At 41.6% G+C, this 12,346-nt stretch overlaps 1 protein-coding gene and 1 non-coding gene across 2 annotated transcripts in view; one reads left to right on the top strand and one right to left on the bottom strand.

The window, feature by feature from the left end:
• Positions 1 to 10,860, top strand: part of CCDC170 (coiled-coil domain containing 170) — an 89,166-nt gene extending 78,306 nt beyond the window's left edge. The window contains exons 10-11 of the mRNA XM_021937495.2: positions 7,512 to 7,748; positions 9,970 to 10,860. Of these exons, the coding sequence (XP_021793187.2) occupies positions 7,512 to 7,748; positions 9,970 to 10,170 (438 nt within the window). The 3' untranslated portion in view covers positions 10,171 to 10,860. The remainder of the gene's footprint in view (positions 1 to 7,511; positions 7,749 to 9,969) is intronic.
• On the bottom strand, positions 7,842 to 7,948 carry LOC116275512. The gene has a single exon (XR_004184640.1). It is a non-coding gene; the product is annotated as a U6 spliceosomal RNA (small nuclear RNA).
• Positions 10,861 to 12,346: the final 1,486 nt, after the last annotated feature.

The raw sequence follows: 12,346 nt of genomic DNA, 5'->3' as shown, positions 1-12,346 counted from the left end.
TTTATTGTGTTCCTGTGGAGGTGTACTTGCTTTTTTCATGTGTCTTGTGTCCCTATGTTTATATCTGTACATCTGTTGAAACAAGCACTTCTTCCAATTTTATGAAGCCGCTTTGGTAGGGAAAGACTTTTTCCTGTAGATACGGCCTATATTGTTGATTGGGTAGAGTGTTTTGGCTTTGGTTCTGGGAGGGTACAGTTGTGTAGTCTCTGTATGATTTCTTTAGCTGTAATCAGTGTTAGCAGTATCTGTGACTACTTCAGGGTGTGGTGTTTTGTGGAGGCTGTGGTGTGGCTTTGCTGGGGATGGAGATGCTTGGCAGGCTGGTCCTTGGGCCTCTGGTGACACATGCAGGGATGAGGTGGTCCTACCACTGAAAGTGGGGGCGGATTGCCAGTGGTCATGGCAGAAGGCCATGAGTAGGTGGCTGTCAGGCTCTGGGGAGCATGCACTTTCAGTCTCAGAAAGTGAGTTTGCCTCAGCATAAGTTTCCTCTCTGGAATAATGAGGTCACATGGACTCCGGGCAGCCGCCTATACTGGGCTTGTGTCCTGTAAGGGCTGAGGTCTCCAGTAGCTAAGTTTATAGGTGTCCATGGTGTGCATGTGGACTGCTGGGGATCTCCCACTTCCCTTTTTCCTGCAATGGGAAGTCTCTCTTTGCTCCAAGCTGATCCTGGCTGATTGCTTTGTTTTCCTTTCTATGCTGCCCTCCTGAGATTTTGCATCTCAGAAGGCCTTTGTCACTTCCTTGCTGAATTCCAGTGTTCCTCCCTAGACACTGTTTGATGTGTGGTTATTTGTTGTTTTGGTCCTTCTTTGTGGTAGAGATGAGTGTTGGTTGCCTTTAGTTAGCCATCTTGATGATGTTTTCTACTTAGTTAAATTTTCGTGTCCTTTTCAAAGAGGGACACAGTATCTATTTGGGCCATCAAAAGACTCTCCCACTTTGCCGTCCTATCCCATTCAGAGAGCCTGTGCTCACTTCCTGGCTCCTACTGGGTGGTGTTTTCAGTGCAGCTTCCTGAAACCTTCCAGCTGGAGAATTTAGATCCTCTCAGGAAGCCAACACATCAAGAATTAAATTTAGTCATCTTCCCTTTCTGGGCCTTTGGCCCTTATAACATGAGATAATTGTTCACCGGTTTTTAAAATTCTTTTCTTTAAGGAAGCAGACAATAGATACAGTGTTTATGACAGTGAAGCACACTTGGAACCTTCTCTGCCCTTGCTAGAGTCTGAGCGGCACATCAATCTTGTTTATGACCAGTTCTGTCCCACTGGAAGAGAATTAGGGGCACAGTCTCTCGCTGAACTCTGAGCTGGGTCTGAGGAGTTCCCTTAGGAAGATTAAGAAACCAACTTAGTCCCACTCCACTCTCAGGAATCTGTTGTTGGGTTTGAGGCTTTCTTCACCACTGTTGGCTCCCTGTTCTGCCCTGGTGGCTTGGCTCAGAGCTGCATTACTTGTTCTTGCTTCCTGGGAACAAAGATTCAAGCAGCCCTGAGGATTCTGATAAAGTCTCATATTTTTTAGAGATTCTTGGCAACAAATTCTTCTCATTAGGACTTGATTCATGAGCTTCTAGACCTCCAAGCTGTGTTCCATCACCTTTGGTAGATAGCCCACTGTAAATGTTTTCCCAATCTGAACAGACAGGCTGAATGTATCTGTTCTTTTATAGATACAAGGTTTAAAATTCAACATACCAATCCCAGCAATTTACCATTTGCCACATATTTTCTTTCAGTGAGATAGTTTGTATGTGAAAGGAATTTCTTTGTTTTAAAGAGAGATCACTTTGTTTTAAAAATTGATATTTACTTAATCAATGTAATGTCCCCATTTTGTAAAATGTTTAATGGTCTACAGAATATATTATTTTGAGCAATATGCTTATGTAACTTATAAATATGTGTGTGTGTGTATATATATATATATTTAAAAAATTCTACTAGTAGGATCCATGATCAATACTTTCCTTTTCCCAACTTCTTGTTTTGAAAATATTCAATTGTTTTGAAAACTTTCTAATCTGTAGAAAATGGCAGGAATAGTATAATGGATAATCTTTTACCCTTCACATAGATTGTTAATATTTTACTGATTACTGTATTTTGCCTGGAGAGAGAGAGATAGATGTTTTATTTTTGCAAAAGCATGTGAGAGTAAGTAGCAAACATCATGACACTTCACCCCCCAAATATTTTCCCACATATCACTTAAGAACAAGGGCATTCTTTTACATGACCACAATACAATCAGCACACGTAGGCATTACCATGGAGACAATGCTCTGATGTATTCATATCTACTATGCAGTTCGTAATCAAATAAACGTTTTGATAACTTGGGATCCATAAATGGTCTGCAAGGTCGGTCCCTGTAGACCTGCACTTAGTGGGTGCTATTTCCCTGTCTCAGGTGTCTGCTCTACTGGTGATATGTTTCATTGGCTCTGTTGCTCACTTAGAATTTTTTCTCCCAGCTGTTGACATTTTATTTTCTGCATAGTTCTAAAAGCTGCAGCAGTTATTCTTATGCCTTCTTGATTGTAAGTTTCATAGAAGCTGCCAATTTCCAAGGGATTTAATCTCCTTTGGATGGAGCCAGGTCAATAGCTACAAAACTGTCTGAGAATGTCTGCCATCGACCTCCTCTCTGTCTAGAAAGGTGTCTTAGTCTCTCAGCGCTTTGGGAGGTTGAGGCGGGCAGATCACAAGGTCAGGAGATTGAGAACATCTTGGCCAACATGGTGAAACCCCGTCTCTACTAAAAATACAAAAATTAGCCAGGAGTGGTGGCATGCGCCTGTAGTGCCAGCTACTCTGGAGGCTGAGGCAGGAGAATCTCTTGAACCCAGTAGGCGGAGGTTGCAGTGAGCTGAGACTGCGCCACTGCACTCCAGTCTGGGTGACAAGAGTGAAACCCCATCTGAAAAAAAAAAAAGAAAGAAAGTTATCTTAGTCTATTAAGGCTGCTGTAACAAAATACCATAAACGGGGTGGCTTATACACAACAGAAATTTCTTACAGTTCTAGAGGCTGGGAAGCTAAAAATCAAGGTGCCAGCAGATTTGATGTCTGGGGAGAGCATGCTTCCTTGTTCATAGGTGATGCCTTCTTGCTGTGTCTTTACATGGTGGAAGGGGTGAGGCAGCTTTCTGGGGCCTCTTCTATAAGAGCACTAATCCCATTCGTGATGGCTCTGCCTTCATAACCTGATCACCTTCCCATGTTGTTGTTAAGAAGATATTAAGTTGATGTTAAGAAGAGGTCCCACTTCTTAATATCATCACTGTGGTGGTTAGAATTTCAACATATGAATTTAGGAGGACGCAAACATTCAGACTATAGCAAAAGAAGTTTTGTGCCTTAAGAAGTTCTATGGGTTATAATAGGTCAAAACTGTTTTTTTTTTTTTTTTTTTTGAGACTAGAGTCTCGCTCTGTCGCCCAGGTTGGAGTCCAGTGGCACAACCTCAGCTCTCTGCAACCTCCGCCTCCTGGGTTCAAGTGATTCTCCTGCCTCAGCCTCCAGAGTAGCTGGGATTACAGGTGCCCGCCACCACGCCCGGCTAATTTTTGCATTTTTAGTAGAGACGGGGTTTCACTATCTTGGCCAGGCTGGTCTCGAGCTCCTGACCTCGTGATCCACCCGCCTCGGCCTCCCAAAGTGCTGGGATTACAGGTGTGAGCCACTGCGCCTGGCCAAAACTGGTTTCTGGTTTATGAGTTCAGCAGGTATTTGACTCAAGATTCCTCAATTTAGTGATGTCACACAAAATGGTATAAATAAATCTGATTTTTTTTTCCATCTGGACATCCATATCCCAAGCAGTCACATCTCCTCTAGATCATGTCCTAATCTTAGAACAGTTGTTCCCATTTCTCAGACTTTCTAGTGGGATAGTGAGAGCCTTCAGAGTATAGAACAGGCTCACTTGTGCCATGATTCAGATACTCAGCCACAGCGAAGATGCACTCTAAGCCCAACCCTAGGGAGAGATTTCAATCTGTGACAGTAGTCTCCAAATGTCATCAATGTAAGTCACAGTCATCTCAAAGCCTTTTAGCAATACATAATCAGGAGTTGAGCAACTAAATGACAGTTGTTAGTTTTATTATCATCAGTAAAAAAACACAAAGAGATTTCATTCATCAGGGGCAGCAACATTCTCATTCCCCTTTCTGTCTCATTACCTTGCTGCACAACACCAATGCCTTCTCACAGTTTCCTCTTGCATGATTCTAGGTTTCTTCAAGAAGGCTTTACCGCAGCCTAGTTAGCACAGAATTCTTCATCTTTCTCCCTACTTCTCTCTCAGCTCTTTACCATGTAGGTCAATTTAGCCTCCCTGGCTTGCTGCCTTCCTGACAATCTCCCCCTTTATCCAAATTCTACCCTAGAAGCAATTAGATAAAAGTAGATGCGCCAGGCCCGGTGGCTCACGCCTGTAATCCCAGCACTTTGTGAGGCCGAGGTGGGTGGATCATGAGGTCAGGAGATCGAGGCCATCCTGGCGAACACGGTGAAACCCTGTCTCTACTGAAAATACAAAAATTAGCCGGGTGTGGTGGTGGGCGCCTGTAGTCCTAGCTTCTAGGGAGGCTGAGGCAGGAGAATGGCGTTAACCCGGGAGGTGGCAGAGCTTGCAGTGAGCGGAGATCATGGCACTGCACTCTAGCCTGGGCGACAGAGGGAGACCCCATCACAAAAAAAAAAAAAAAAAAAGTAGATGCATCAATAAAACATCTTTTCTTCTTAGGAAAGAAGGGTTGGGAGGGAAGGAAGAAGACAGCAAATACTTATTATTTGATATCTTTTATTCTGTTACTTTCTTTTTTTTTTTTTTTTAAATGATTTAACCACAAAACGAAAACATGAAATAATGCTTTTTCTTTGAGAATATACCTGAACACTTTATCTCAATTGTCAGGAAGTGCAGAACTAAATTCAGAGCTGTACTGGTCTTTGTTTGCTCTTTGTCTATTCATTCCTTACTGATATGTTTATTTATTTATTTCAAGTTAATTTATTTTGATCCTTTTAAAGAGCTTCCTTGTAAATGCACTTTCAAATAACAGCTTTATCAAGACACAGTTGATATATCATAAAATTCCCTTTTTAAAAGTGTACAATTTAGGCAGGGTGCAGTGGCTCACACCTGTATTCCCAACAGTTTGGGAGGCTAAGGTGAGAGGATACTTGGGGCCAGGGGTTCAAGGTCAGCCTGGCCAGCATGGCAAAATCATGTCTCTACTAAAAATACAAAAATTAGCTGGGCATGGTAGCGCACACCTGTAATCCCAGTTGCTGGGGAAGCTGTGGCACAAGAATTGCTCAAAACCAGAAAGCAGAGGCTGCAGTGAGCTGAGATTGTGCCACTGCACTCTAGCCTGGGTGACAGAGCAAGTCCCTGTCTCAAAAACATGTACAATTTAGTGATTTTTAGTATATGTACATATAGCAAATGGCACCACTATCATGTTTCAGAACATTTTCATCACCTCCAAGAGAAACCCTGTACCCATAAATGGTTGCTCCCCATTCTGCCCTCCCACTAGCCCCTGGCCTTTTCTGGATCTTTCATGTAAATGGGATAATAGAATATGTGTTCTTTTTTGCAATTGGCTTCTTTCCCTTAGCATGATGTTTTCAAGGTTTACCCATGTGGTAGCATGTCACAGTACTCTATTCTTTTTTACTGCTGAATGATAGTCCATTGTATGGCTATACTACATTTTGTTCTTCCATTCACCAGCTGATGGCATTTGGGTTGTTTCTACTTTTTGGTGATTATGAATAATGCTTCTATGAACATTTGTGTACAGTTTGTGTGTGGGCATAAATTTTCAGTTCTCTTGCCCATACGCCTAGGAATGGAATTGCTGGGTCATGTGGTAATTCTATGTTTAATATTTTAAAAACTGGCAAACTATTTTCCACAGTAGCCACACCATTTTACATTCCCACCAGTAGTGTATGAGAGTTCTAGTTTCCTCACATCCTTGCTAACACTTGTGATTGTCTGTCTTTTTTATTTTAGCCAACCTAGTGGATACTAAATGGTAGCTCATTTGTATTGTTTTTAATGATTAGTCAAAACAATTTGTGTCTGTGTGAAGTTGCTTCAAATTCTTTTTTTATTGTGCTAAAATAAAAGTAACATAATATATATCACTTTAACATTACTAAGTATACAATTCAGTGGTGTTAAGTACTTTTACAATATTGTACAACCATTATCACTATCCACTTCCAGAACTCTTTCCATAGTCTCAAACTGAAACTTTGTGCCCATCAGACAATAGCTCTCATTTCGCCTCTTCCCCAGTCCCTGGTGACTTCTATCTTACATACAATTTCTATGAATTAGCCTGTTCCCTGTACTTCATATAAGTGGAATTATACAATATTAGCCCTTTCGTGTCTGGCTTATTTCACTTAGCGTGTTTTCAAGGCTCATCCATGTTGTAGTATGTGTCAGAATTTCATTCTTTTTTTTTTTTTGAGACCGAGTCTCACTCTGTTGCCCAGGCTGGAGTGCAATTGCACAATCTTAACTCACTGCAATCTCCGCCGCCTGGGTTCAAGCAATTCTCCTGCTTCAACCTCCTGAGTAGCTGGGATTACAGGTGCCTGCCACCATGCCTGGCTAACTTTTGTGTGTGTGTGTGTGTGTTTTTTTTTGTTTTTTTTTTTTTAGCAGAGATGGGGTTTCACCATGTTGGCCAGGCTGATCTTGAACTCCTGACCTCAGGTAACCTGGCTGCCTCGGCCTCCCAAAGTGCTGGTATAACAGGCATGAGCCACCACGCCTGGCCTTAAATTCTTTTTGTAAGCAACTCTGGCCTAATCTTAAATAATAAGCTAACACAGAGAATGTGCCTCACCCTCCAGCATACTGTGTGTTTTGGCTTGAAGATCTTTGGACAGCTTCTCAGAGGAAGACACTACTCCTCCCCACAGTTGCAGCTGTTCACCTCCCAGACTCACTGGTAAAGTTAGAAATGCTTCTGAAAAACTGCCCATCTATATTTTCCTCACAGCAGTTGTGAAGACTTGCTGAGGTGGATTTGAGGTGGGGCTCTCACGGGATAGAGCATTAGAAGAGGGGACATTTCGCTCTCCCTGATGTTTATATACCAGCAATGTCCCATTGGTCGGGGCAGAAAGTTGAAGCTGCTTTTGCTTATGGAGCTCATAGAATGTGTGTGCACATACCAGCAGGCTTAATTTTAAAATCTGATCCCAGAATTATGCTGTCTACAGTTTTATCTCATTGATTTTTCAAATAAGTGTACTCTAATATGTTGTTTTTAGCTGTAACTGTTTTAAGACATGTTTGTCCAGCACATAGGCTTAGCAAAATCTGTAACTGAGATGAACTCCATTCTTTATTCATAAAAAAGGTATGAAGCGAATTCCATTGACTTCTGATATGTCATGTTTATACAGTTTTCCTAAATAAATACAAAAGGAGTTATCAGCATTCTCTTGACTTCCTAGATTAAAACTTTGGAACAGACTAAAGTCATTGAAGATCTAAACAAATCCAGAGACCAGCTGGAGAAGATGAAGGAGGAAGCTGAGAAAAAGCTCATGTCTGTCAAGTCAGAACTGGATACCACAGAACATGAGGCTAAGGAGAATAAAGAAAGGGCCAGAAACATGATAGAAGTGGTAACCAGTGAAATGAAGACACTAAGAAAATCTTTGGAAGAAGCAGAAAAGAGAGAAAAGCAGGTGGGTCTAAATCTGGTGATGAAACCTTGTTTAGGAAATGACAGGACAATTCAAGAGCTGGATATTAATAATTATTCATGCATTTCTTTTTTAAAAACTATGGACTGTTTCATGAATTTGTATTTCATCATTTCATGAGGGCTGTGCTAATCTTCTCTGTATTGTTCCAATGTTAACACATGTGCTCCCGAAGCGAGAGCTAGTCACATATTTATTCCAAAGCAATTTACAAAGCTTTCTATATCTTTTCAACATATCCACCTGCCCCTCCAGCATCTTTTGGCATTCAAGTAACCATTATGATTCACCCCGCTAAGAAAAATTGTTCACATTTTCATGGCACAAATTGTAGGAAAGGAAAAGACATTCTTAGTCAAGCAGCGGAAGGGTTTCGGTGAAAAAACAGGTTCTGGTTCTGGGGAGGTTTCTGTTATGTTAGGTGATCACCTCTGAAGTTTGCATCATCACAGAGCTCTTAACGTTAACCAGGGCTTCGGCCTCAGGAGGCAAGCCTTATCTGTAGCAGAGATCAGTCGTAGGAAACAGCCACAAATCTCACACAGTGGCACCCAGACTTGATGGCCGACCAGGCACAGATGTAAGCCATAAAAAAGTACTCATTTGCTTGCTGGCTACAAGGAGGAGCATTTTATCTAGTGAGTCCATCAGGAGGTCAGGCATAAAGAAATATGTACTGGGCAGCTTGACCTCCGTTGCTTTTGGCTTTTGTCTGTTTCTCCTTTTGAAGCTCAAAAGGGCATAGAGTGGACTCTGATCCTAGGTTTTTTCCCCCGCTTTGGCTGCCTCTGTTTTGGTTCATGTGTCAGGCAGAGATGGGGAAAGCCAGACGACACAATGAGTGTTCTCAGAAAGGAAGCTTCTTCGGAATGAAAAGCTTTGACCACATTGGAAAGGGTAGAAGTCTGAGAGAAACTTTTTCATCAGGGAGACTAGGTTGGTAGCTTAGTCCTTTCAGGCTGCTGTAACAAAGTACTATCTACTGGGTAGGTTATAAATAACAGAAATCTCTTTCTCACAGTTCTGGAGGCTGAGAAGTCCAAGGTCAAGGTGTCTGGTGAGCACAGCTTCCTGGTTCAGAGTCAGCCCCTTCTTGCTGTGTCCTCACGTGGTGGAAGGAGCAGGGCAGCCCTCCCGGGCCTCTTTTATAAGGGCACTTATCTTATTCATGAGGGCTCCACCCTCATGATCTAATCACCCACCAAAGGCCCCACCTCCTAATATCTTCACATTGGTCATTAGATTTCAACATAAGAATTTTGAGGTGTCATAAAATTCAAACTGTAACAACTAAAACCATTCCCAAATTGGACTCTGCAAGGGAAGGAGGTTGCAGAGCAAGTGAGCCTGGGATGGGACTGTTTGGGTGGCATTCTCTTGGATGTAACTGTACTCAGGTTGGATCATCCCTTTTCTAACATGGAGGGTGCCTTTAATGAGGTGTTGGCCAGATGCCCTGATTTATCTGCTTTTGCATTAACCTGGAACCACAGAAACCAGCCTATGAGAATTTGAAGCAGTATGAGGCATATTTCAACCATTGTCCCCAGCCCCACACTTTTCTTTCAATGGAGAAATAGAAGTCCCAGAGTAGTCCCATGGAATATGGCTTGTGAAATGGCAGTCTGTGTGATGTGACTTGATAGTAATTTAGAAGTCCTCCTGTTTTCATTAACTTATACTTTCTTGCTATTTGTTCTTCTTTTTTTTTTTAGTGTAAGAGGTTATCAGCCAGCTAAAATCCCAAAGCATGTTTATCATCCATTGACACAACCCCACCAACATTTGTTTAGTCCTTCCTAGTATGCAGAGCACACACAGTCACCATTTCATGTGATCTGAATTTCAGAACAGCCCTCCGAGGTAGGTGTATGGTTAATCCCAACCTGAAGATGAGAAAATGAAGACTTAGTGAGGTCTGGGACTCATTCATGGTTACTTAACTTGGATTCTTGACTTAGTAGCCAGTACCACATCAGTTGGCTCATCAGAAAAGTGATTGTGAAATCTCTGAAGGTTGGCAGCTGTGGGACTTATCTGGAATCTGGTATTTTATAAGTGAGAGAACTAGGAAGAGGGTAGATAATTTCCCTCCCTCATGCAAACCTGGGTTTTCTACAGGTGTTTTGTTTGTTGCATTTGGTTCAGCAGTAGTTGATACATTTTGTTCTCCCAGTTAATGAGTTTCTGTTTGATATTGCAGCTGGCAGACTTCAGGGAGGTGGTGTCCCAGATGCTAGGCTTGAACCTGACCAGCCTTGCTCTTCCTGATTACGAAATCATCAAGTGTCTTGAAAGACTGATCCATTCACATCAGCATCACTTTTTTACCTGTGCCTGCCTCAAAGATGTGACTGCCGGGCAAGATAGGCACACACAAGGCCATTTACAACTTCTTCATTGAACACTGTGTCTCTTGAGAGAGGTGGCCATAAGATGTGGGACACAATTCCCAATTTCACAGATTCCTCATGTCTTTGAGATTTGATCAGTTTGTGAATATTTTATGCCTTGATGATATAGTGAGAATGCATCACTTGCAAGAACGATCTCAAAAGTGTCAGCTTTAGATAAACGCTCAGCGTTAAAAACGCCTATGATTTCATTTACTAGCATTTTAGGATCCAGAAGAATTCCACCAGATTGCATGAGTTAGATTGGGAAATGGGAGTGGGAGATTAACATTGGGGGGTATCTATTTTAAGTCAGGGGCTTTACTGGCCAATTTAGTTCTCATAATAACCATGTAGAGAAGCTGTGACATTTTTATTTTACAACCTTTCTGGGGCTCAGACATGGAGTTACCTATCCGAGGTTGAGGTTGGGTAGTGGTGGAACCAGGATGGATAACTCATTGGCCCGGCCTCAAAGACCATGCCTCTTCTCCTGCTACACAGACTCGGCTTTTCCTGAATCTCTATGATGCTGGTGGGAATTGCTTGCATATAGGGAGAAAAATACCCCTGCCATCAAGAGTTAATATCTAGGCTGGGCACGGTGGTTCACGCCTGTAATCCCAGCACTTTGGGAGGCCAAGGAGGGCATATCATTTGAGGTCAGAAGTTTGAGACCAGCCTGGCCAAGATGGTGAGACCCTGTTTCTACTAAAAATACAAAAAATTAGTCAGGTGTGGTGGTGCGCGCCTGTAATCCCAGCTACTCAGCAGGAAAAGCACTTGAACCCAGGAGACGGAGGCTGCAGTGAGCCAAGATTGTGCCATTGCACTCCAGCCTGGGCAACAGAGTGAGACTACATCTCAGAAAAAAAAAAAAAAAAAAAGAGTTAATGTCCATAAATGACAGATTTACAAGTGTAAACTATGTGAGTTCTTCAAAAAGCAAAAGCAATATACCTAATTCATTTGGATCAAACTTACATCGGTCTCAGGTCCTGTAAGAAACTTGCCTGTTCTGTTGCTGCCAGATTACATCTGGTGGTAATTGTTAATGTTTCAGCAGCGCCGATCTCAGTCCTTTAAAGTGGAAAGCTTTATTGTGAGCCCAGCCTTATAAGATGAAGAAATCCTATACAGTCTTATTCACCAATATATCCAATACACCCACAGCAATGGTACCTTTTTAAGATCAGGATTTTATTATGAATTCCCGTCACTTTCTGTTTTCCATTTAAATTTCTATTTTACAAGTTTTTCAGGGAATCATATTCTTCACTGAGAAAAATGTGTTACTCTTTTGGACAATTTATCTTATTTCTATCATATAAAATGTATTTTTTTTTATTGTCCTTAAAAGAAGCTCTAGCATGAAATTAAAGGAAAGGGGAAAAAATAGATCTGGTGCACCCAAACATTCGGAGAAAATGAAAAATATACAGCCAACCGTTTGTGAGTCATCAAAAAGTCAAAGTCAGCCTGGTCAACATGGCAAAACCCCATCTCTACAAAAAATACAAAAATAAGCTCGGTGTGGTGGCGTGCGCCTGTAATGCCAGCTATTCAAGAGGCTGAGACATGAGAATTGTTGAACCCAGGAGGCGGAGGTTTCAATGAGCCGAGATCGTGCCACTGCACTCCAGCCTGGGCAAGAGAGAGAGAGACCTTGTCTCAAAAAACAAAACAAAAAAAGTCAAAGTCATAATAAGCAAATTATTGGCTTCTTTCTTCTAGACTAAAAGAAATTAAAGAGTTGAAACAATCAATTGCAAGGGCTGAAACTAGATTGGATCTTGGTTTGAATTTTAAAAGAGCATAAAATATTCTTGCAATAATTGTAAAAATTTGAATGCGGACTCAGTCCTAGATTATATTAAAATATTTTTAATTTTTTAAGCTTGACAAACGCACTGATTGTTATACTTTAAATAACCAAAAATCCAAGAATCCACAGTGCTACAGAAAATAAGTGATAAAATGGGAAAAAATAGTGAAGAACTTCTTTTAGGAAAACTACCAATAAATGTAGAATGGATGATTCAAAAAAAAAAAAAAGATAAAAGAAAGAAAAGGAAAAATCTAAAAGAAAGAAATGAATTTGACACCTACTGGTTGGATGACAGACCACACAGAGGGATAGTGACCAGGCTTTGCTTGTGGAGCGGGCATCCCTGCCCGGCTTTCTCC

This window comes from Papio anubis, chromosome 6 (genome assembly GCF_008728515.1).
Source record: "Papio anubis isolate 15944 chromosome 6, Panubis1.0, whole genome shotgun sequence".
Lineage (NCBI taxonomy): Eukaryota > Metazoa > Chordata > Mammalia > Primates > Cercopithecidae > Papio > Papio anubis.
This window is presented reverse-complemented; position numbering and strand designations above follow the sequence as displayed.